Source organism: Hyaena hyaena, unplaced genomic scaffold (assembly GCF_003009895.1).
Source record: "Hyaena hyaena isolate Hyena2069 unplaced genomic scaffold, ASM300989v1 scaffold_327, whole genome shotgun sequence".
NCBI classification, from domain to species: domain Eukaryota; kingdom Metazoa; phylum Chordata; class Mammalia; order Carnivora; family Hyaenidae; genus Hyaena; species Hyaena hyaena.
The window spans coordinates 1,094,637-1,119,773 of record NW_024080962.1 but is presented as its reverse complement, the minus strand read 5'-3'; the positions used below and the strand labels follow the sequence as shown (position 1 = coordinate 1,119,773).

At 44.3% G+C, this 25,137-nt stretch overlaps 1 protein-coding gene across 1 annotated transcript in view; it reads left to right on the top strand.

Annotated features, from left to right (window-relative positions):
• CHD7 (chromodomain helicase DNA binding protein 7) overlaps nucleotides 1-25,137 on the top strand; it is a 188,492-nt gene that overhangs the window by 105,268 nt on the left and 58,087 nt on the right. The window contains 3 exon segments of the mRNA XM_039249132.1: nucleotides 13,375-13,516; nucleotides 18,374-18,511; nucleotides 19,565-19,630. Coding sequence (XP_039105063.1) covers nucleotides 13,375-13,516; nucleotides 18,374-18,511; nucleotides 19,565-19,630 — 346 coding nt within the window.

Here is a 25,137-nt window from a genome sequence, read left to right as displayed (position 1 = left end):
GAACCAAATTGCCAGCACAGTTATTTGTAAGTATAGGCCAGCAACCTCATTTTCAAGGACAATGCAAAACAGGAAAAGAAGGATTATAGCGGCAAGACAGGTCACTATATTTCACTAAGCTTTTCAGCCCTGTTTCCCAGAAGTTGAAACAGGAGAATTAATTCCCTCCACTTGGTGGAGTAAGCCTCGCAGGGGCAGGGTTGAAATGCTAGTGGGCAACGCGGGAGAAATCAAATCGCAGTTATCCATTAGATATGCATGCAAGAATAGCACGAGGTTTAGCTTCTAGGAAATACCCTCCTCCGCTCCATACTTCCCTCTGTACTTCCCCCACCAACTCTGACCCCCCAGAAGGCATATTTACTCAGTAAGAAAAGCTGAGAGGAGAAGACATTGAAGACTAATTTTTTTCATTTGTACCGAACATTTCTTACAACTGTTCTGAACCAATTCCAAACATCTGAATCTATTTTTCAGAATATGGCTCATGTTAGAAAATATAGTTTCCAGATGGAAGTATGGTCAGACTTGGTTAATCTGAACCCATTTGTAAACCCCATTAGGAAACACACCCCGCGTCCTTCCTCCGTGTGCATATGCGCACACACACACGCGTGTGCACACATGCATGCTCAGTTCTGCGACGGACATGCTTGATGTGAACTTTTCGAGCTCGCTGGCCTGTAAACCTTTGACTCGTGGGCTTTCTTGTGTGTGTGTGTGGATACAGAGAGGGGACATGACTTCTGTGGCCACAAAAGTGCTTCTGCAAAGGAAAGGGCAAAGCTGGGTTGTCAACTTCTGCTAAAAATACCTAGACAGCCCCAAATACGTTATTCCGTAGTGTTTGAAAGTCTGTGTCAAAGTCCTTTAAAAATTTTTGTCATCGGTACTTTTTATGGCCAGAAAAACTGAATTATATTCAGTCTTGTTCTTATAGGTAACAATGTTTGCATTTACTTATGAACGTTCTTGGATGCCTCAGTCTGTGGTCTCTTAATTGAAAACCATTATTTTTCCCCCATATGAACACTCTTTTCTAAACCTGCAACCCATTATAAATTTTGTTCATTTACTTGAGAAATATTCCATTAAGTCCTCCTTCATTGTAGGGACCGTGTTGAGTGTTAGGATGTGAGCAGGGATGATAGGGGTAGAATTGGGGTCTGACTTGCCAGGGACTTTTTTTAGAAATATAATTGCCAAAAAGCTAAGGATGGTGCTTTTGATAGGAGGAGGCATGTGCTTATTTTTCCCACAGAGAAAGAAATTGAAGCAAAATTTTAAAAGAATATATTATCATTTTTTAAAAACTTGAAATGTTAAGAATCTGTGCTAAAGAAGCTTTCTAGAATTCAGAAAATCACCAAGACTCGCTTTAGCCTCAAGATACATCTGTCTTCTGTTTGTATTTTTAATATTTTGAATGTAGCACCGAGTGATAAAAATTGATTGAAAAAAAAAAAGAAAAAAAAAGACCCACCGTATCTTGGATCTTGTCATGAATTTCCAAGTATACTATTTTCCGGTTCTGAGTCTACATGGACCTAGTCCTGTTTTTGAAAACAAACTTTAGCGTCCCCTTACCCACTGTGGGATACGCAGGGGCAGATATTGGCATGCTATGCTTAACAGTGACACTTGTTAGAATGTTTCCAACAACTGTAAACAAGTGTTAGGAACTTAGGGCACCGGATCCGCTCTGCTCTGGGTGCCCATGCCGTCTGATATGAAGATGGCCTGTCTTTACCCACGAGAGAAAAATCCCAGCGCAGACCTCTGCATGCTCTCAGCTGCTCATCCCGAAGTTTGAATGGTCTGTGCGGAGTAAATTTTTGGCATTCCTGAATCCGAGTAATGGTTTTGCATTAGAGTGACACGCTTTTGAGAGGCGGAAGGGCATGCGATTATTTTCTTCCGAGAGGAACGTTTGGTACTTTTCCCCCCTGCCTTTGCTTTAGACTCATCGTCTCAGCGGATGCCTCCTAGAGGTGATAGTTGTTTTTCCCCAAGTGGTGTGGAAATACTTGGAACGTTTCTGTTGAGGATGGAGATATGCACGCGGAAAGGGAGACTCGGGCTGCGCTGAGGGGTGCGCCGGAAGTGTTTGGAGTGACTCTTCTGGCCCCACTGACTTGACCACGTGTAGGGACGCTTGCTGATTTGTGACAAAGTGTGTTGGGGACATTCCTAAGAGGCTTTCTTGTCGTTGAGGGTCAGATGGGGATGGCTGTCCCAGAATATGGTAATTGAATAGAGATCTTCGGTAAAGTAGCAAACCGACCCATTAGTTTACTGAGCCGCAGTTTCTATTGGGCAGATGAATTGAGTACGTCGAGTCCTGGTCTTGTGTGCCGCTAAGTCGAGAAAGGAAATAGCATCCCTGAAGCACAGATCAGTAGAATGCATACGACTACATGTAAATTCTGAATAGCATAGCAGAATAATTATGTAAATTGAATATGCAGTGATGAAGGTAATAGGCGGTTTGGGTTATGTTAGTGCTGGGGTTGAATTGCCGTAGCAGTTTGCTTTTAAGCACTGGAATACAGCAGTGGCAATTTTGTTTTGCAAAATGTTATGTGATACCAGTTATTTCCATCCTTGAATAAGTTAACTTGATGAATTTGTTTATACAGAAAATAATTTTCCTACAGAGGGCTGAAATAGGAGGGAATAAGCAGAAGCGAGATGAAAAATTTGGTGTAGAGCCACTCGCGTCTTCCGTGTTCAGTTCTGCACGCCCTGTCACTGGTGACGTCCTCCGAGCGGGCGGTGACGCAAGTGACCCACTGGTGGCCTGGCCCCCGCTGCATTACGTCTGTGGCAGGGAGACGGCGCGTTTTGCATCTTTCACGCGCTCTCTGTGATAAAGGACATCCAGAGGGGGTGGCTGTTATCACTGGGCTGATTTTGTGTGCCTTTAAGATGTCCCTCTCACTATTGCCATTCCATAAAGTGGCTGAGGCTTGACTGGTGGCCATTCTACGTGAACTGGCCGTTTTGGCCACGAAAATATAATTCTGGTCGTCTTGTCCGCGGGAGAGCCTAAAAGCCTCTACCGGAGGCTGTTACATAGCATGGTAGAGAGGCAGGAGAAGGTATTAAGCATTTCAGAAAAAGACTTTTAAAATCTTAATAATGAGAAAAAGGGGCCACATTCCACTTTTCTGTTAGAAATAGAAATAGCATTTTTCTTTCCCCTTTCCCTTTTATGTTAAATATGTATTTTTCTACCCATTTTTTTTCTGAGTGCTCTCCCCAGGTGTCCTTATAGCTTTCAAATATTGGCAGCAAATACTGAAAATAAAAGCTAAGACATTTGTGGGCTGGAGAAGATGCCATTTTGCGTACAGAAGGATTCAAGGAGCTGCAGCAGGAGGAGTTGCGTTGTGTTGTGTATGCAAGGCCCGCGAAAGGAGGGGGAATGTGGAGGGAGCGCTTCCTTTGAATGACTCTTGAAGGATTTAGTGGTCCATTTAGCTATATAAAGATTCTTGGAATGTACATAAAGAAGGGAACTTGGCCAAAGATTGTGACTTGACTAGTGAAGCCCCGTGGACGAAGCCATGGGAGGTTTGCTGCTGGTGCAAGATTTCCTTGCTCCCATTTCCACTCCCAGTATTAAAGGTATCAGGAGACTGAGATGCTGTTTCTCAGTTAAGAGTGATGAACATATTTTATTTTAACGTGGACAGTAAACATACTGCTACTATTTTTGGAAAAACACAAAGTATACACAAAGTACCAAAAACATGTAAAGACCATTTTTTGCAAAGTGCGCTATCATCATCATTAATATTTATGTGGCCACTTTCTTCTGAGGGACTTTGCTTTTCAGATACTGTCTTCTCGGTTATGATCTAAGAAAGTAGCAGCATTGTACCTGAGGAATGTTTTTAGTCAACCAGCAAGCCCAATGGCAGTATATTTTGGCAACCCAATACATATTTTATAGTGTGCTCTTTCTTATACATGTAAAACTTTGCAGTAAAGAACCATAGCCTTTGAACTAGTTTTGCTTAATAAGTACAGAAAACCCAGAGAGTCAGATAGCTCTCCATCAGTTGCATAGCTAATAAAATAAATTAAACCCACACCTTTTCTTCTGTTTTCTTGTTCTTTCCTTTACGCCCAGTGATTTAATTTTGACCTACAACATTGGATAATTGAAAATACTGAATTAAGTATTTTGGACACCGAGCCTCCAGAGAAGGATACAGACTTTTTAAATCATCTGGTCACAAAATGGACTTCTGAGCCCTTTCAGTATCGGAGAGGAGCAAGGGAGGAAAGGTACCTGCGAGCGTCAGGCGTCTCTACGCACTGGCCTGCCCTGCCGGGTCTCTGGGTCGTTAACCAAGCTCCCGGCAAGGGATGGAAGCAGGCGGCCCCTTTCCTGGTCTCAAAAGTTATCTTCTCTTTCAAAAGGGAGCCATTAGGTCTTTTTAGCCCCCAATCCTTTTTTTCCTTCAGGATGGCCACCTCAGAAATCTTTCGCTTGCTAGTGACAGGCCACATTATGTCCCTTCCTCTATCTGATGTGTCTTAAGTCTGCTGAATGAGCAGGCAGGGAAAGTCATCAGCCACTCTAGAGTACAGACTGTGCTATCTTTAGCAACATGTGGTTGAGTTCGTAGCCCTTGGGGGAAGAGAGTGCCCACTGACACTGACCCTTAAGCAGCAGGCTCTGCTGAGTCCTCTCTGTGCCAGATGCAGGGGTGGCCCACTGGGACTCCTGCCCCTCCGGGAGCCGCAGGAGACTCGAAAGCGGTGGCCTGGCGCCACTGTGGTTTTGTGTGGGAGAGGGTGCCTCGACCCCACCTCCACCCCTCGCAGCACCCATGCGTTGAAAGTTGAGGGGTGAGGAGGCCATGGGCGGCAGTGCTACGCTGACGGGGGAGTTTTCTGGAGACACGTTCCTTTGCAGTCTTTCTCAGGTGGAATTTAGGGTGGAGCGCCCACTGCCGTGGCGTATGTGGTCGCGATGTTAGAACTGGGAGATAAAGGGCGGAAGGAATCATGGGTCATTTTTTCAATGATGATTAAAAATACCTACATATGAAAATACTTTGGAAAAGTGTGAGGTTCTATGCAGATGCGAAATGTGTCGCATGATCCACAGAGCTCTCTCTGCCCCGGCGAGGGCCCCTTCGAGCCTGGGTGCGGGGAGAGCCGCTGCACCAGCCCCAGCCGCCTGAAACGCCGGCTCCCGTGGCCTCTCAGAAGTCTGCGTGGCTCAGCGGCAACATGTTAACTGGGGAAACAGTGAATCAAGACAAGTGACGCCGTTCTTCTTTATTTCGATGCTAGAGAGAGAACACCCTTGGACGCCGTGGGAACACTGGCTGTGTACGTAGGCCTCGCTCTGCAGGAGCACGGTCATGTCCCGGCACTTTGGCTTCTCCTGTTGGGGGTGGGCGGTGAGATCTCCTTGTTGGTTCGGCCGTTTGCTCTGCCTAATTCCCCACCTCCCTGCAGGTGGGTGGCAGCTGATTAAAGTGTGGGCGAGCAGTGGGTCTCGTTTGTCGTGCTGGTCACTGGCGGATCAAAGATCTAGGGAATCTCGGGAGTGGGCTCTGACTGCCCGCGTCAGCCCGATGTCCCGCTTCCTGAGTCACGGGAATGCTGTGCAGAGACAAGAGCGGCACTTAGAATGTGGCCCGAGCAGCCACGTTCTGCCTGCCGCCTGGCTCCTGGGGAGGAATACGCCGCAGTCCAAGGGCGTGCTTTCTGCGGCACTGCTGTGCCGCGTCGCGAGCTCAGTTCTGTTGCGCTGCGGCGCCAGGTGGTGCCGCGTAGCCAAAGCAGCGAACGTTTGTGTTGCGCTTCTGTGATGAGGGGACGTATCAGCTAACTAGACTTCCTTTCTGTGTTACTGGCAGGTTGTGATCCAGTCCACACAGTTCAGTAGCCTTTAGATTTTCAGTGATAATCCTTGACTACCCGAGGAGTTGTTTTTATCCACCCCCCCAACAATATATTCATTATTGGAGGACCTAAGTGGCTCCGTCAGTTAAGTGTCCCACTCTCGACTTTGGCTCAAGTCACGATGTAACAGTTGGTGAGTTCCCGCCCCTCCCTGGGCTTTGCGCTGACCGTGCAGAACTGCTTGGGATTCTCTCCCTCCCTCTCTCTCTCTGCCCCTCCTCTCCTTGCTCTCTCTCTCTTTCTCTCACTCTCAAAGGAAATAAATAGACATTTAAAAATATATATATATTCATTATTAAAAATGGATCTGGCTCTTATCAGAAGAGCTTTCTCTCTTTCCCTCCCCCCTCCCTCCCCTCCTTCTTTCCACATTCTTCTTTAAAGAGGGGGCTACCATGTAGCTATCTTCAGGACAGGGTTCTTATGTTGCTGGAGGGCTACCCAGGGATTGTCCCAAGTCACAGAACACATTCGGCAGGAAACGTTCCTGAGGCCCGAAGGGCACCCCTGAAGGCCAGGCCAGCACCGGGCTCCCTGGGCGACCTCACGAAGAGGGTAGACGCCTTCGGACCCATCCCAGGACGCAAATGTGGGCTCCGGGACCCTGCAGGTTTTGGCTACAGTCCCAGCATTGCATCATCTTGGGCTGAGCGTGGAGCCTGTCTGACCCTCAGTTTCTTCATCCTTGGAAAGTTTGATTATAAAATGTAAAGATGAGCCATGATGCGTGTTTGAAATATACTTTCATTTTAAGTGAAAGCAAATTAGCTTTCTGTATCCAACTTTCTTTGTTCTTTCCTTCCTAAAAATTTAGCACAGTTAATGTACTTAAGGAGCCCTTGATGCTAGCAGAGCTATTTAAGGAAACAATACAGATTAAGTGAAATGACTTAGAGGTGTTCCATCCAGTGACTTTCAGAGAACTTTAAAAAAAAAAAAAAAAGCCTATTAATTTGTCATTGAAATCATACGTTTGTTGTTCAGAAGTCAAATGGCATCCCCTCCCCTTCTCTCTCTCTCTTTCTCTTCTCAAGGCTTCTCTTTCTCAACCAGAAGAGCAGGGCGCAGAACTTGTGGGTGGGGTTTAGGAGCTGGGGTGACAGGGCACCTGCAGGCTGACCGTGCCGGGGGCAGACGGGCACAGGGGGCAGGTCAGGGGTCTTGCTCCCAGCCCACCAGCCCGCACAGAGGCTCTCTGTCCAAGGCTGCCCCGTGGAGCATCTCGGATGTTTGGGCCGGTCTCCCGAGTGCTCCTGGGGCCTTCGCCTCACGGGGAGGCGCTGGCCTTTGTGTTTCCTGTCCATCGGCCAGAGTCTGCTTTGTCTCTGTCGTCATGAGTTTATCCTGTTACCTGCATTGTACTGCATTCTAGTTCAGCCATTAAAACAATATTTCGTCTTAGGACTTTCTTTAAAAGTCTTATTTGTTGGGTTGATTTTACTTGATGCTGTATCCCATTTTATGTGGCCTTAAGTGACACTTTTAAACTTTTAGTACTTTATCTTGTCTCTTTTTCCTTTTGCTTCTTTCTCTTTTAAGTTTCTTTTTCATTGTTTACGAACTTAGAGGAGTGGCTCAGCCGGTTAAGCGTCCCACTCTTGATTTCGGCTCAGGCCCACAGTTCACGGGTTCGAGTCCCCCGCTGGGCTTCATGCTGGCAGCGCAGAGCCTGCTTTGGATTCTCTCTCTCGCTCTCTCTCTAGCTCTCTTTCTCGCTGCCCCTCCCCAGCTCATGCTCTCTCTCAAAATAAATAAACAAACTTTAAAAAATATTTAAAGTCGTGTTCTGTGCTAACAGGTAGCTCAGAGCCTGGAGCCTGTCTTCAGATTCTGTGTCTTCCTCTCTCTCTTACCCTCCCCTGCTCATGCTCTCTCTCAGAAATAAATAAAACATTAAAAATTTTTTTTTAATTTAAAAAAACTTAGAGGAAATATTCTATACGCCAGTTGAGGGGCTTGATGCTTTTCTTCTCTGACCATTGGACCCTTGACCCGACAGCTTGTCTTTATCTTGGCAGCCGACATCTTTAGAGTCGCAGCACACTGCACACATCCTGTGTCAGGAGCGTCTCTCTCCCTCCCCTCCTTCATTAGTTTCAGTTCTTTATTTAAAAACCTTTTAAGCATGTAAAATACAAGGATATACTTCAGTACCTTTTACTCTTCTTCTAAAAGATGACACTGGCTTGAGTCTCTGCAAAGTCTGATTACTCTTCAGGACCCCAGCCTCAAGGGTGGTCCCCCAGGGCGAGGACATCTGCACCGACTCACCCCGTCTGAAGGGTCTGTCTGGGGGCTCCCTCCCACTGTCCAGACGTCTTCGTGGACTGTGTCCTTGTCACATGTGATCTGTGTGCTGTGTCTTAGGTGGGAGGAGTTCATGCCACCCCATTTCGGGTTCTGTCACTTAGCCCTTCATTGTAGACTCTTCAAAGCTGAATATATACCCTTCCTTCCGCAAAGGGTATGGGCGTCCTTAGCATGTCTCTCCACCTGACATGCATTCTCTGAATATGCAGTTTGGGTTCTCAGCGTTCTCGTCAAAGTGGCATATGCTGGGGGGGCTTCTGGGGGCCTCAGTTGGTTAAGCATCTGACTCTTGATCTCTTGTCCCTGGGTTCGAGCCCCTCATCGGGCCCTGCGTTGGGAGTGTGGATCCTGCGCAGGATTCTCTTTCCCTCTGTCTGCCCCTCCCTTGCTCTATTCCTTTCTTTCAAAATAAATAAATAAATAAATAAATAAATGGTTTTTAAAAAGGCATATGCTTGGATCACACTGGGGGCAATTGCAGCACTTCAGAGCCTGGTCCAGCAGAGGTGACCTAAATGTCACTACGCTGTGGACCCTGAGCACATCCAGCTGCCCACCAGTGTGACCCGCTCTCACGAAACAGTGTGAAATGGAAATAAAGCTGGGACGGTGGCCCTTCAGACTGCTAGCACCATCCCCGGAAAATCGTGCTTCTTCCAAGGTTGTGAGGGCTTGTCTCGCTTCAGGAGTGGGTGGCTCCGTGTCTGGTCACACCAGCAGTGCCGCGACGTAAGGCCGAGGAAATGAAAGGACTAGGAGTCGGGAGGAAGCATAGAGACGGATTGGTTTTGAAAACTTGCTAAGTGTCACTCTATTTTGGTAGCACGTTAATCCCATTTAACTGAGCTTCTTGGTGTCTCCTCACAAACATAGAATCTATGTAGAGTTTTCTTAAATGAGTTAATGAGAAGAGCACTTTACAGTAGTGCCTGGCGCATCGTAAGGGCTATATATGGGTTTGTTGTCGTCATGCTGTTAACTTGTGCTGAGCGGTTAAATCAACCTGCTAAAATTGATAAGGAACCTACCTGCCAAGCAGTAGGAAAGCAAAGATAAATAGGACACACTTCCTCCTCTTTTTGAGCTTATGTGATGGTTGGAGAAAGACAGCCACTCACACGCACACACACACGCACGCACAGCTTTGATTTTGGTGCATTGTAGTCATGCTACCGCGGGAGGTACACCATCTTTCATGGAGGTGGGATGACGCTTCTCTTGAATGAGCGATGGCCTCGTTGAGTCTTACAGAGCCGTAGGTGGAGCCGGGAGGGGAGTGGAGGTGATAGGTGTACGTGTTGGGGCTAGTTCTGTGTGTCTGCACATAAAGGTGTGGAGGGTTTGGGGTGTGAGAAAAGAAGAAATGTAATGTTGCCAGTGGCAAAAATTGCAGAAGGCCTTGTATGCCAATGCAGACTCTCAGACGTTATTGTAGATGGGATTGGACTTGAAGCAGAAGGGTGCCATCAGGTTGAGTTTTAGCTGGTCACTGTTCTCACGCGTGGAGGGTGGATGTGCGGGTGATGTTTTGGGGGCAGCATCGTGCCCCTGAACTAGGAAATGCGGGAGGCAGAGCGGGTCCGGGGGAGGAGGGGGGTCAGGCATGGTATCTCCGGGGCCGAGGCCGTTTAGGGCTAGCATGAGAAAGCGTTCCCCGCACACCCTTGTGATCATCCCCCGGGTAGGTCACCACGTGGAGGCCGGCCTTGGCCAAACCCGTGAGCCGCCACCACGGCAGCTGTCCGAGGTTCTGTATCTGCGCCAAGCAGCTCAGTGGCCTCATTCTCGCATTGTCGTGTCAGCTCACGGGATGTTTCTTATTAATAACATTCTCTTACCCCCGACTGGCAGAGCTGGCCCATGTGCACCTTCCAGCCCTTCCCAATTAGAATTTGGGAGAGGAGTGTTTGTATGGCCATGTTCGTGCTTTGACATTATGAAAGACCGGCTTTGAACCTTGGAGATTTAAATTAAGTAGCGACTCCGGAGGTAGAATGTGTACTTTCTCCTCTGCAGTTCGATAGTGGGTAGCGCAGCCCGTAGATCATGAGGGGGATGAGGCAGTGGGGAGACCGTTGTAACTGAACCAAAGCAGTGGTCGTGGGCATGGAGAGGAGTGGCCTTTGGTGTCGTCAGCTTGTCTGTCCTCGTAGCTTGTGTTGGGGACTGTGGATAAAGGACTTTGCTTCTACTCCTGCTGCGTAGAGGAAATGATCTCTGGTGAAGTGGGGTTCTGTCTCTGAGTCTGCAGTTGATTCAGCCCAAGTGGGTGTGAGCCACACCAGAGAGTGTGTTCCCAGACGTTCCAGAGTACGTGCCCGGCTGCTGGCCTTCCGGATGTGTGTGCACACACTGGCCGTTGGTGTCAGACACCGCCGCCGTTTTCCTCCATTTAAACCTCATAATGAATCCTGGAGGCACGTGGAATTACTAACCTCATCTTACCGATGAGGGAACTGAGGCTCAAGGGAAATTAAGTGACTTGTCCGGGGTCACAGACGCTCAGGTGATACACGACAGAGTTGGAACTTGAACCAAGGTGTGTCTGACTCATATCAGTCTAACCCATGGTCCGCGTTACCCTCGTTGGTTAAAAGAAAAACTCCGGCTTTGGTTTTCTTGAGACAGGGCAGTTTTAATAGACCACTTGGTTGCAAATCCACATTAGTTGATTGCAAAACAGTAGCGAAGGCAATTTAATTCACGTAACTTTATCTTGTCCTTGGTGGTGAATGTCTTTGGCTGGACATTGAAGATTTTGTAGCTTTTTTGACTTCTTGGCCTGTTTTTGGTTTGTATAGTGATGTCCTGAGAAGATGTCAGCATGGAAATGCTTTGGTGTCCCTGAGCAACGCTAATAGTGCAAGGTCTAATGAGTTTAGAAATCTTTCGGTAATCAGATGTGAGATGAGTGCTTCCCCGGCTACAGGCTTGCTTTCCCTCAGCGTTTGGAGAGGTCTTGTCAGACTTAGCAGCCTTGTGGTTCCACACAGTTCGTTCAGGGGAAGGAAGGGCAGATGGAAAATCATTAGCACTTCTCTCCTTCAGCAAATTGATATTTCATCGGACGTGGGCTGCGGTGGCTTTAAGGCAGTGATAAGCCTTTCTACTCCTATAGGATGGTTCACACAGGGTGCAGTAACCCCACTAACTTAAATCGTGTACTTCGCGCCGGTGCAGAGAGGCCACCGGGAACCGCACTGGCTGCCGACTTCCTTTACCTGGCAGGGGTTCAACTCTGTGACAGGCCTACCTCTGATTTAAACAAATTTGAGAAATATGTAAAGTTTTGGAAGCAGTTTTGCACTGATTTGATAAAAGAAACCACAAAACACTGCAGCGCAGGTGTTGAGAATGTTTGAAAGCTGATTGAGGGAAGCAGATGGCTTTAGTCAGTGGCATCCAGCCAAAAGAGCAGGTGCTGGTCATGTGACCGCTGGTTACCAGGGTAATCTGATTGCTCTTGGCGTGCAGATGAAAGGAAAGGGGCCCAGCGTTCAGCTGTAGTATTGTATAATTTGTGGCAGTTAGAGCGGAAATAAATGCTGGAAATGGAGCCTCATAGTAGGGGAGACTTCTGTCCATGTGTGGCGTAAACACTAGGACAGTTGGATGAGGAACTGTCGTATGGATTTTTTTAATTTAAAAAATATTATTCTTTCCATGGATCTTTTGGGACTTAAAGGTTCTAGGACCCTGCCTTTTAAAAACATGTTTAAATTCAAAGAACTCTTGAAACCTAACTGCCGTTGGCTATAATGTTGAATTCTTGTAAGTTATTTCCTTATGTGGCTATTTCCTATGCTGAAATGTTTTCACAAAATAGAAACAGGCTCCGAGTATTTAAAAATAACAGGTTTAGGACTACGAAATATTGTATTTATTCATTACTAAGATACCTTTTAGGTGGGTGATGGATACCTTACTGTGCTCACATACTTTCAAAATATTTTATGTGATGTGTGCTTTACTGAAATAAAAGCTTAGAGCCGTCTTAGTGTCTTGTAGTGGCTTGGGCTGAAAAAACATGCTGTTTAATGCATTCTGTCAGCTTCCTTTTCTGGGAATTTATGAACTTTCATAAATAAACTTTTTAAAGGGTTTTAAAATATCTTGTTTTCAAATTTATTAGAATTTTACAGTTTCTAGAAATGGAAAATATAACCATTGCTGAGGTTAGATTATTTTAAATGTTGTATGACATGATAATTAGTATTAGAAAACCGTGGGTCTGGTTTGGAAATTGGAACGGGAAGTGGCATTATGTGTACATTCTAAAAGAATGTCAAATAAAGGTTTTCAATAATGGTAAAGTTAAATTAAAAAAATTATTTTCTCAGAGTTCATTCATGTCTTTTGACTTATGTAACATTCAAATCCTATTAACGTCTGGCAGGAATATACTATGGAACGGGCGCTTTCATTATTGGGGTCGCTTTTGCTATATTTTTGTGTTTCAGAGAGCAAGCTTTGGGAAGGATGGCTATTGTGACTACGTCAAGAAAATGCCCAGCACCAAAATGAAGCTTATTTTAAATTAAGAAAACAGCATTAAGAAAAATCACGTAGAACAGGAAATTGCCATATATTTTGTTAAATATTTAGAAGGCTGTCGTTGGATGATAATGTAGCTGGGTGACGTAATAGAAGACGCCTAGTAGTGGTGGTTATAAAAAGGGCTAAAATTGAAGTTTTAATACTCTCTGCAAGAGACACAAAGAAATGGTCATTATAGTCTAGTTTTCCTTGACATTAAAAAACAAAACAAAACACATCCTGTGCCTTAAAAACTTGACAGCAAAAGTGCTTCTTAATCTGATTTGTCATTACGGTTTGGTGTACGGGCAGGGGTTTTGCATTGTCTATAGAGAGCACACGTACTCCGGGTGGTATTGGGAGTCTTTGCATGAAATTTCTTTTTAAGTAGGTCAGATGTTTGCCGAAGGTCATCGATGTGGGGCTTTGCCATAAAGGCTTCACTGAGAGTGCCATTTAACTGTACGTGGCCAACGCGCATTGATTTATCAGTTGTCATTGATACTTGCGGGATATTAACGTGGGAAATGTAAGGCATGGGGCATGTGGAAAACCTCATTAAAAAGTGAACACTAAGTGATCCACTTTGAATTCTAGTAATAAGAAACCTGATTCAGAAGCAAGTGCTTTGAAGAAAAAGGTCAACAAGGGAAAAACAGAAGGTTCTGAAAATTCAGACTTAGACAAAACGCCCCCACCATCTCCTCCTCCTGAAGAAGATGAGGACCCAGGTGTTCAGGTAATACCATTATTCTGATCCCAAGCCCTGGTGATTTAGCATGGGTAACTTTAGCCGCGTATCAGGTACCCCAGACCTTCCCTGTCTTTGTTATTAGAGCTGCTTTAAAGATGGCTTTATTGTTTTCTGGAACATCATATCCATAGTGAGGAGAGCTAGGGGGCCAACACGAAATTAAACTCCTGACGTCTCGGTTTTGTCATCTTTGACTCCGTGATAAGTAAAGCTGGGTATCTTCATTTACTTCTGCAAATGTATCTTCCGATGTTTACATAAATATTCGTGTTAGCATATTATTAATATAGTGCTTCATTTGAAGCTTTGCTCACACTTCCGATTTTCTCTGAAGTTTGGTTGCTCGTCAGTTCTTTTATTTTGCAGAACAAAAAACCAACATGGTAATCTGTAAGAGTCGAGATATTTCGTCATGTAGTTATCCAGTTTCTATGACCAAGTCAGTGACTCTCTGGATGGCAGTTGTGCAGAACTTTCCAGTGTTACATTCTCCTGGCTTTTGGAGAATTTTATAGGGAGCAGTTGAAAGACCGAAATAAACCTTAGGGATTTAGGCTCTCGCGTGTAAAGCGCGCTGCCTTCACTGATTGGGCTACAAGGGGAGAGGCCCTACACGTGACCGTTAAAAATTATGTCCTTGTTACATTCTCTGGAAGCATGCCAGTACGGCCCACTGGGATGGCTAGGAATGTCCCTTCTGTGAATGACATCTGAGTTATCAAGGAGCAGTCACTGAGGAGTCCTGCTGGCATAGGAAGTCGGCCCCTAACCGCCTGCTTGTCTTTTCCTGATCGTTCAGTCCACACTGAGCACTGGCTACCTAGACCTCCACCAGTTCGCTTCAGAGTTAGAAAAAAATTTTTTTTGGCAGTATGCAGCTCTCTTCTAAAGAATTTCAGCTAGGGTTGGTTTTGGTTTTTGTCTTGCTGGTCTGTCTGTCTGTTTTCCTGTAGACCTTCCTGATACCTGTAATGTCACAGAATGGCTTCAGCTAAGAGGGCCTGAAAGGGAGAGGAAAGAGAGAGAGCGCGTGTGTGAATGACTGTGGTTTGGTTTGGTTCTGTAACTAACCTTGGACACCCCTGGCAGTTCAGGTTAATGTTGTAATTTTCCTTTCACACATCACTGAAAGGATAGGAAAGGTAAGTAGGCATCATTTTTTAATTGTTGAAGGACTTTTAAACTGAAGTATTTTAATGCTTTTGCATTTTGTTTTTATGCTCAAGGCGTGTTTTTTCCTGAATCGTGTGTGCCTAATCTGGGACCTTTCTGACAGTAGTGTTTGGACAACACCGAAAAGATTTATTCACACAGGCCAAGAAAATTCCATTGTTCTCTCACAAATGACGCTGCTGTTCCTTAAAAGTATTTGTATTAATAGAGACTCAATTGGACTTTATGAAATATTAATTTTTTCCTTCTGCATTTCAGTTATAGAAAAATGCTGCTCAATTCCAGCGAACATGAGTGCCTGCCTTCTAATTGGCTAGTGCTCACAGTTAGGGGTGCAGTAGCTACTACAGGCAGCCACACAAGGAGATCTGACTTTGCAGGCAGGTTTTTTTCTCTGTCTCTCTGACACAGGAAGTGATGCTGACTGCTGGTTGTTTCTTCCGGTAGGAGATGCATGAAGGGTTTAAAGTTCTGTGATTGATTTGCTTAAACCAGTACCCGCCATATAATTTTAACTCAAAATCGTGTCTCCAAATACTACAAGAGAGAGATCATGGAAACACATTTAAATCTTCTCTTTGAGGACGGCTGCTTTAACTACATGGAGTGTTGCTTTTCTAAAGCAGTCGAGTCGAACAGGTTGACCTGCAAAAATAACAGGTCAAATCAGATCGTGTCAATTCAGACGTTTTGAGTTAGGGCTTAAAGGGAGCGCTTACACTTTGATTTCACAGGACTCTTTCAGGTAATAGTTTAACAGACCATAGAAGAAGCATATTGTGTAATATATTCATTTTATGTTGGGAAATTGTAAAAAGACTCTTGATACCCTAAATTAACAAACTTAAGATCAATTATTATTATTTAGAAGGTAGAGACGCCATAATAACACAGACCTTTTTCAGAAAATGGAGCTCTGATTGTATTTTGAGGTGTTTTGCTCTTACGAAGTGACGTCATTTCCACTACTAACTAACCCCATCACTACTGCCTAGATTTGTAACACAAAGCTGATGCGAGGAGAAACTTCCGTAATTAAGAAAAGTTATATCCCCTAATCATAAGTTTCTGTTTGGAGAAAGAAGAGCTTCCTGTTTTATGGTTGTGGAACATTTCTTCAGTAGTGAGAGGTGGCGTGAAGTGGCTTTGTCTCGGACTCTACCTGAGGGCGTTTACTGCTCAGGCTGCAAGAATTCCGTGCATGCCCTGACCAGGGACGCCTGACAACACATCACAGATGCGTCACTAGGTCACCGGTAGTGCGTTCCTCCTGATGCTGATGACAAACAAGATGAAAATACAGATCGATCCATTTCAATTGAATTAAATTGACCTATTAACTAAAATTTCACAAAATGAAAACATTGTTTCTGATAACAGCCTCTTCTACCTTAAAGAGACTGAGAGTTGAGAAGGGAGGGACGGTGAAGTGGGCCTAAGAGCAGTCGTCACTTTGGATCAGCTTTGGGTAGAGAGAAAGGAAGCCATGCAAGGTAGCTCAGCTTTGTAGCCTCAGTGCTTCCTGAGTTTTATTTGGCAAGGTAGAGCGAATTAATGATGACCTTAATCCTACTAATTGCCCCTGGCATTAGTACGTACCATGCACTGCTCTAAATGCTTCAAATGAATTCCGTTACGTGATCCAGTTCCCTCGTGTGATCTTCACGGTATGCTGTCATTAATCCCACTCTGCAGACCACAAAACTGAGGTCCACAAAATACCTTGTTCAACGTGGCCTGGTGAGGACCTAGGCTAGTTCGAAAACTCAGCACTCAACTCCAGGGCTCACAAGTTCAAACTGCCTCCCGTGATGTCGGGAACAGTCTCAGATTGTGACCTGGAGTTGGCTCCTGGGCAGGGCTGGCCAAGAAGGCCGGTGGCTCTGGCCCCCGCTGCTGCTCCCCCTGGCCTAAGTCACTAGGAAGTCTGCTAATCAGATGATGCCCCTAGTCCCTGTGAGTCAGAAAGGCGCTTGCACCCCTGCAGTCATGGCAGTGCAGGGTTCAGGGCTCAGAGTCTCGAACAACTCATCTGATGGTCATGTTAAACCGACTTTGTGCTGTGAGCTGTCTCAGACCCCCTCTTGAGAGCAGAGAGAACATAAACATAATAAAACAACTGGCCAGCTCTACCCTCGGCGACAAGGTGCCGGGCTTCCTTGGTCCCGACTTGAGCCCCATACATCCTTGCTTGGTCCTCCTGGGTCTACATGGTTGTGGGGGGCGGGGGGGGGGAAGGGGGCTCTCGCTCTGCCTTACCGACCAGCTTGTTTAAAAAGTTTGATTACATAATCCTTAGAAAAAGTTCATAAGTGTTCATTTCTCAGTATTTTTATTCATTCTGTGTGCTTCATGAATGCACCTGTAAGGTGTAGTCTTATATTTATCAGCGATTGAAATGATTTACACATATCATTTTACAGTCAGGTTAGATTTTACCAAATACTTTAAGGAAAGGTAATTTCTCCTCGTTTTTAATTAACGGACAAAACCAGTTCTTTGCCAGAAAGGTCAAACTAAAATTAGTTTGAACAAAAAGTGTAAAACTCCTCCTGCTCCATTCACTTCACTCTCTGAACTGACAGCAATGAGCAGTTTGTCTGTTGTCTTTTAAGATTTTTTTTTTGAAAATATTTACATATATGTTTTTTTTTCTTTTTTTCTTTTAGCAAACTGAGTCATAGAGAAGTACACAAGGCACTCAATGTCTTTGTCTTGAGGAGTTTATGTGTTGATGCTCCTCACATACAAAGTAGATGCATACGCTTTTTTGTTATCTTAGAATTATAAAGTACTTATTACGTGCCTTTCATTTCTCTTTTATTTTATAGTTTCTCTTGCAGGTGTTCTGAAGTCGGGTCTATGTCCCTTACTAGAAGTGCAATTGCTAGGTCAGGGGTGGGCGTGCTTAAAATTTTGATAGATACGACCACACTATCCCACACAGGCAGATTGGGTTCTATTTTGGTCACTTGGGTGGGAAAGGACCCATTTTGCCAACAATCCTACTCATACCAGCTGTTGTCAGTATTTTACATTTCAATCAGTGTGGTAAAAAATTTAACCAAAGGAAAAAAAATTACTTTTTATAGTCCTTCCTGAGAAAGTCTGCCATTCCATCCATCTCTTCAAGAATTTTCAGACTGTTTCTTTTAGGGCCAAGATTACAGTCAAGCTTTTTATTTAAATGGCCTGCTGAAATACCATTTCAGCATTTATAGAGAACTTAATAATTTACAGGTTCTCTTCTAATGCCTTCACTTCTTTGGATCTTCTATTGGAAACACTTTAAAATATACAAATGTAGAGAGAAAAGTATAACGAATCCCTAGCGACCGTCATCCAGCTTCTGTATTGTTTCTCCTTTTGAGCGATGCACTGCCTGAGTAAGGAATCCGGTTGGTCGTGACTCCCATTCCCCAGCTGAAGGCCTGGTAGCTGGGGGTGGCGGCTTACCCCATTTCCAATATGTGCATTGCCCCTGTGGTTTCTTGTGTGATTTACAGCATTAAAGCTACCAGCTCTTCTTTAAGATGAATTTTTAAGAATCAATCTCTTACCATTCCCAAGAAGTTATAATGAGCATCAGTGACAGCTTTTTAAACCTGCTCTGTTGTTTTTGTGTGTGTGTGTGTGTGTGTGTGTTTGTTTTCGTTTTTGTTTTCTTAGAAGAGACGTTCCAGCAGGCAGGTGAAGCGAAAGCGATACACGGAAGACTTGGAGTTCAAGATTTCCGACGAGGAAGCAGATGACGCAGATGCTGCTGGGAGGGACTCCCCCTCCAACACCTCACAGTCAGAGCAGCAGGTAGCGGCTCTGTGTGCTTCGTAGAAGGTGGACTGGACACTGAATAGCTGGGAGCCGACAAGCTCCGTGAACGCCGTGGCCTCTGAGCCGGAGAACGTTCGTTTGCCGCTGGCTAGCGTGCTGTGGGAAATTAGTTGTTTAGCAGTGTCTTTTAAAAAGCCCTGGTCACTGAAATTTATTTTTATATAAGCCTCTGATATGTAATTTGACACACTTTTGGGGAATTGATGGTCTGTGTTGAGGAAGAGTCAGAGCTAGGATGCAAGGAGGCTGAATTTACCTCTGAAGAATTCAGAGCTGTAGTTTCTGGGACTTTAATAAGCCACTCCGGCGTGGCTCCTGCTGTTAGGCACCGTCAGAACCCCTTTATGAAATTACTGCCTTGTAGTACCCAGCAGGGCATACTTTATTCTCTGTGCAATGTAAATGGTGGATAAAATAGTTTGTGTAAAATATGGGTAGTGATGTAGGATTGATTATTGTAAAGATCTTTTTTGTTTTTTTAATGCCCCCTTTGTTACCATTACTGTAGTTTAGTTAACAAACTGGTGACCCATTGAAAAGTATATTGGATGCAGTTTGTTACTTTATTTGGTAATTTGTGCTATGTTAAGTTGTTGCATAACGTTTTATGTGACCGACATAGATGAAAGCTGCCTCCAATAACAGAATGATGAGTATATTTACCCCATGGGTATAGATGAGGAAAAGTTACATTTTTGGCTGCTGTCGTGCCGAGATTGTTTTCTCTTGGCAGCTGGAGTTTCTGAATGCTCTCGGCTTTAGGGACCCCTGCTCGTCCATGCAATTAAACCACATAATCGTAAAGTAATAAACACAGACCTTCCTTTTGCCTTTCTGGAGAGCAAGAGTCTTTTCCTTCACAGCCCTGTTTCCCACTGGTGACTAAATGGGTATGATTTAAAGGGTATGAATTGAAAGCGTATGGAGGTAGGATGCAAAAGGAATGACTCCCTGTTTTTATAGCTTGGAATGAGATATTTTCCATTTGGATTGATGTCGTCTCCTTGTTTGTTTGTTTGTTTGTTTCAGGAATCTGTAGATGCAGAAGGTCCAGTGGTAGAAAAAATCATGAGCAGTCGTTCAGTAAAAAAACAGGTAAGCACCATTTGGAGTGATCAAAACGTATGGTGTATGTAGGACTCTTAAATTATTTTCTGCCTTGTAATTTTCTTTCAAAAATATTCACTGTTATGAAAGAAAACTTCTGGCGATATTTCTAATCCTGTCTGATTTGTTAGCGAAATAGAAAACTTGGCAATATTTAGCCCCAAGTGAAATTGAAATCTATCAGTCAGTGCTTTATGACCCCAGTTATGGAAACTCAAAAGTTGCCATAGAAATGTGCAGGGCTTTTAGAGTTATGGGCTGCCCTTTTCATAAGTTCTGTTCATAAAAATCATAAACATGAATTTACCGCTCATCTCCCTTAGGGAAGTTCCCCGCCCGCCCCCGCCCCAGGATGGAAGTTTATCATTTTAGTGAGTAGGTGTTTTCTTATACTTTTCATAACATTTTTCATGTACAATTCAAATATTCATTAATCTCTTCTTTGTCAGGGCAGAGTGTCATTTTTGAAGATAATATGACTTATTCTTCAAAATTCTTCAGAACTTATGTTGATCTGCAAAGGGGACATCTAGGTACCTGTCACCAGTCTGGTAACTTTATCCTTGGGCAGCACACCTGCGTGATGACAGAGGGGTCCCGTGACCGTGTATTGCCTTCTACAGATTCGGGCCCCCCATTTCATCCCAGCCACCTCCCATCTTGCCCACTTGGAGCAAATGCTTTGTTTTGTCTGAAGAATTTAATAGATAATCGAGATGAGCTACATCTCCATATTCTGGCAAACAATCTCCAGTGTGCCTAGAAAGTGGCGTCCTTTGTCTTTCAGCTTGAGTCATGGTCAGATGCAGTTCTTTCTTTTTATTTGCTATCAGGGTAGGTGGAAGTACAACCTCATTGTCAAGATACGTAAAATAAGCTCCCTCCCCACCCCACCCCCGTTTTTAAAATGTGACTTGTATACGAAGTGTAACTTCCCATTGAGACAGGTGAGACCCCAGGCTTATCAAAGAGAGAATCTTTGCTCTTCAAATGTTACTGTCCAGAGAGTCTTGAAAATGGTATCACACCAGCAGTGCACTTCTCTTTACCTTTGTTGCCATACTGTTTCCTCTTACACTGTGTTCTTCAGAGTGAATTTTTATCAGAACATACAACTCTCGTTCCATGAAAATAATCGAGAATGACATGTCGAGGTATTTTCAGATTGAGTGCACGGGATGGGGGTGGGTGGGTATATGGGGTGGCTATCTGTTGACTCTTTGAACCTGGCGATTTCCTCGCTCATGAATTCAATGATAAAACTTCAACCAGATTTCCCACCTGTTCAAGCAGAAATGAGCACTATTGAACTCGTTAGAAAGGTTGCATTTTTGTCCTGCTAATGACTCTGGCACTGTTAATTTGTGACTTGTAGATATATGGCAAAATTTAAATACTTGGCATGCCTTAAAGAATAATCCCCTCTACAGAACCGAAGTGACTTGTTGGAGTAAATAGGTGGTTTGCAGGGTATATTCATTTTCATTCAGTTGACGGTGCTTCAGCAGGTATACTCAGCAGGTTTGGGTGTTGCAAATTATAATTAGCTCTGGTATTCAGAGCTCCTTAGCCTATGCGTTATGTGGGACATTGGTTTTTCTCTCTGCTTTGCCCGCTTTCCAGCTTTTTTTCTTTTCTCGTCACTCTTAAAAGGTAGATAGCCACAGTTAGGAAATACTCCACAGTTAGGAAATACTCCACAGTTAGGGGGTGGAGTATTTGTTGAGCTGGTGACTTTTAGGATGGAGAAGATGAATGGAACATTTCTCTGGAAGGGGAAATATGCCTTGAGGTGTGATTTAAAGTAAGGAAGAGATGAGCTCATTGAATTGCTTGTACATTACCGGTATTTTTCATAGAGGGCGATAAAAAACAATTACAACATTGCAAACATCAGCAGGTACTAACTTTTAAAACTGCTAATGTTCTTGAAATACTTACTTTATTTATCAGCTTTATTAATGTTGGGGGAAAGTGTGGCAAATAGAAGCAAAAAGAAATTTGAGATCTTCCTGTGGATTCTAGCTATGTCTGTGGGTCTGTGTCCTGTTACCGTGAATAATTGAAGAGGTAGCTATAAGAAGGTGCCTTTATCTCCCCCTGGCAGCACTGAGGAAACTTGCCCTCAGCTCTCAGAGCCCACCCTACATGGTGCTGACACATAGTGGGGATTCAGATAATGGGTTTCAATGTCCGTGGACCTCATTGCTGAAGCCCAAGAAGCATGCCCCATTGTGATGGAGTCACAGATGCGGAGCTCATCCGGCAGAGCCTCCGTAATTCAGCACCTCGTGTTAAGTAGCGGCGGCTCAGGCACGTTTGTTGTTCTAATCTCAAATTCATATGTATTAGACCCAGTGGGAAGGGATATAGTTGGCACTTGTATTTGAATTCTGAGGTAGAGTTAAGCCTGGACTTTGGAGTGCCTGTGTGGCTCAGTCGGTTGAGTGTCCAAATATTGATTTCACCTCAGGTCATGATCCCAAACTTGTGGGATCAAGCCCCATGTCAGGCTCTATGCTGAGTGTGGAGCCTGCTTGGGATTTTGTCTCTCTCTCCCCCTCTGTCTGCCCCTCTTCCTTGCTGTACAGTCTCTCTTTTTGTTAAAAAAATGGACTTTTGGATTGTACAATGGTTAATTCTTTTGTTTTCCACATTTAGCCTGTCATGTAGCCCTATCTGCTTGGAGGCATCTGTCCTTGGGAAATAATTCAAATCCTTTCTGTATTGGAAGGTCAAAAATAGTTTTAGAAGTGAACTCTGGCTGTATTCCCTGAAATTCTTTATTTTTCCTTAAGTTAACCCATGATATATTTTCTTAAGAGCTTATTTTAAATTCCAGAGTATTTGTTTTAATCCTCTTTAGCTGAACCCACTAACAACAACAACAACAACAACAACAGATAATATGTAAAGCAGGCAAAACCCTCCATCGCATTTGTTCTGTCCTCTTGCCTCCCTAAGTGAACTATGATTTGGTATCTCTGGTAGAGTATACAGTAGGTTGGGTCAGAAGTAGGAAGTGATTCATACCTTTGCTTTATTGATATCTTTATCAAGGTGCTTTGTCTTTCTGTTGAAAATTATTCAACAACATTTTCCCTTTCGGCACTATAGTTTTGTGTCTCTGGTGTGACTGCTTAATTTAGTAATGGGATGCTTGGGAAAGGTCACTCATTATTTTAGGCTACAGGATTATCATTTACTGGATTGCCATTCTAGAATCCAGGTGGCCAGAGGAGTCAGCTTATTGCCTGGTGGAAGTTTTGAGCTCCTGTGAATGATGAGAACAAGCATGGCTTAATATGTAGAACTTTAAATTTCAGATGAGTAATAAGGATTTTCATAGACTAGCTTTAGAGTCTAATGAAAAGATATACACATCTCTCTAAAATATTCTATTGAGGGACGTCTGGGTGGCTCAGTCGGTTAAGCGCCAGCTCAGGTCATGATCTCACGGTATGTGAGATAGAGCCCTGTGTCAGGCTTTGCACTGACAAGGCAAAGCCTGTTTGGAATTCTGTCTCTCCCTTTCTCTCTCTGCCCACCCCCCTATAAATAAACTTTAAAAAAAAATATTGTATTGACCACCTTAAATTACTTTAGAGGACTCTCAGATTTAATAGTAGTTGCTCAGGAAATAAATATTCTGGATCTTCGTGTGTGTGTGTGTGTGTGTGTGCATGCGCATGTACAAAAATAGTGCTTCGAGTCAGTTATTCATTGGTTATTCCCATTGTAGGATGGTGTCTGAAAGTTGGGGTCTGGGGTAGTTGTTGGGGCTGTTACCACCCCCACTAGAGGCTGGCCAAACTACCGTTCAGTGAATAATTAAAATGGTGTTCCCAAGGCTTATGCATTCACATACTTTTGTTAATTGTTTTGCTTTTAGTAAGGCAGAAGAGGTCAGGAGGATTGTATTTATGTGAAACAAGGGGTGTAAAACAGCCCGACTCATTGTTCAAGGGGCAAGAAGGTGATCCGATATGTATGGTCAGTGAAATCAAAGAACAGGCTTATAATGTGGGACATCCAAAAGAAATAGGTTCTGGTAGGGGCGCCTGGGTGCCTCAGTCAGTTGAGTGTCCGACTTTGGCTGAGGTCATGATCTCACGGTTCGTGGGTTCGAGTCCCGCGTCAGGCTCTGTGCTAACAGCTGGAGCCTGCTTTGCATTCTGTGTCCCTGTTTCTCCCCCCCCCCCCCCCNCGTTCACATTCTCTCTCTCTCTCTCTCTCTCTCTCTCTCTCTCTGTCTCTCTCTCTCTCTCTGTCTCTCAAAAGCAAACAAACATTAAAAAGAAAGAAAGAGACCCTGGTAGGACTCTGCACTGGCTCTGGGTGCTTGGAACCTAATTGCTTCCTCTCAGCTCTAGACCCTCTTGTTAGGCGTCTCCCCTGCAGGTTCCCAGAGGAATAGCCGATCATGACAAGAAAGTGGGCAGTGATAACAGTCAGAGACCCAGTTGATGGCTGTGTGTTGGAGCTTTTCAGCAACAAGATTGAGACGGAATGAAAACTATCCTTGTTGTTCCAGAGCTGATCCTGCGTGCTTTGGCGCCAGCTTAGAAATTATGGGATGGCGAGACTATTTAGAATGAGATGGAAAAGACCGTGTAGGAGGAAAGATCAGGAAGAAGGAAATCAGAACACAACAGAGCACAGAAATGATAAAGCTTGTTCTTTTAGTACCTCGAAGACACGTAATTTTGAAAGGCTCTTTCTGAATCGAGAGAAATATAGTTAGCTTCAAAAGAGTAAGTGCAGTAGACGAGACATTTTAATTCCGTTCTAGGAGTGAATTTCATGAAATGCTATGACCAGTGTCAGAAGATCTAGGCTCATCTTGGCTTTCCATTTCCCCCGGTTGTCTTCTGTCTTTGGCCTTTCTCCTGGAATCTTCGGTTAACTGCTCTAATGTGTGAGCAGAAGGTGTAATATTGGGGCTAGAAAAGAGGAAGGTGGACCCTAGATGGATTGTCACTCGATTGACTAAAATTTCTCTCTAAATTAATTCCCGGTTTGTGTTGTGGGGTATCGAGCAAACATTTCTTTTCGTTTTGGGTAACCAAAAGTTTGGGGCGTTGGTGGTGTCCTGAATATACTGCCTAAACAGCTGCTTTATGGCTGTGGCCATTTATAGAGCATTAGGTTAGAACCAACTGTTAACAGGCTTTTACCGCACTCTCGAATATCGTGGCTTCTACTTGCGGATTTCTAGGCTTGTGGCAATTTAGGTTTAACTGATGCATGTGGAACTTTCAAAGAAAAGTTTACGTTTACGGCCTTTGATAGTGATTTGGAAGATTAGGGATTGAGGGAGATCGTAGCCATGTCGAGCAGACCATGTGGCAGCCTGTCATCCAGTAGAAAAGTCTTTGCTCCTTTGTCGGCCCTGTCCCATGTTGCTACTTGCCTTAAGTTTCTTCGCCGCACCTCTGAGGTGGCTTAGCCAAGTGTGACCCTCAAGGCAGGCTTGGGTGCTCTTGTAAGAGCGT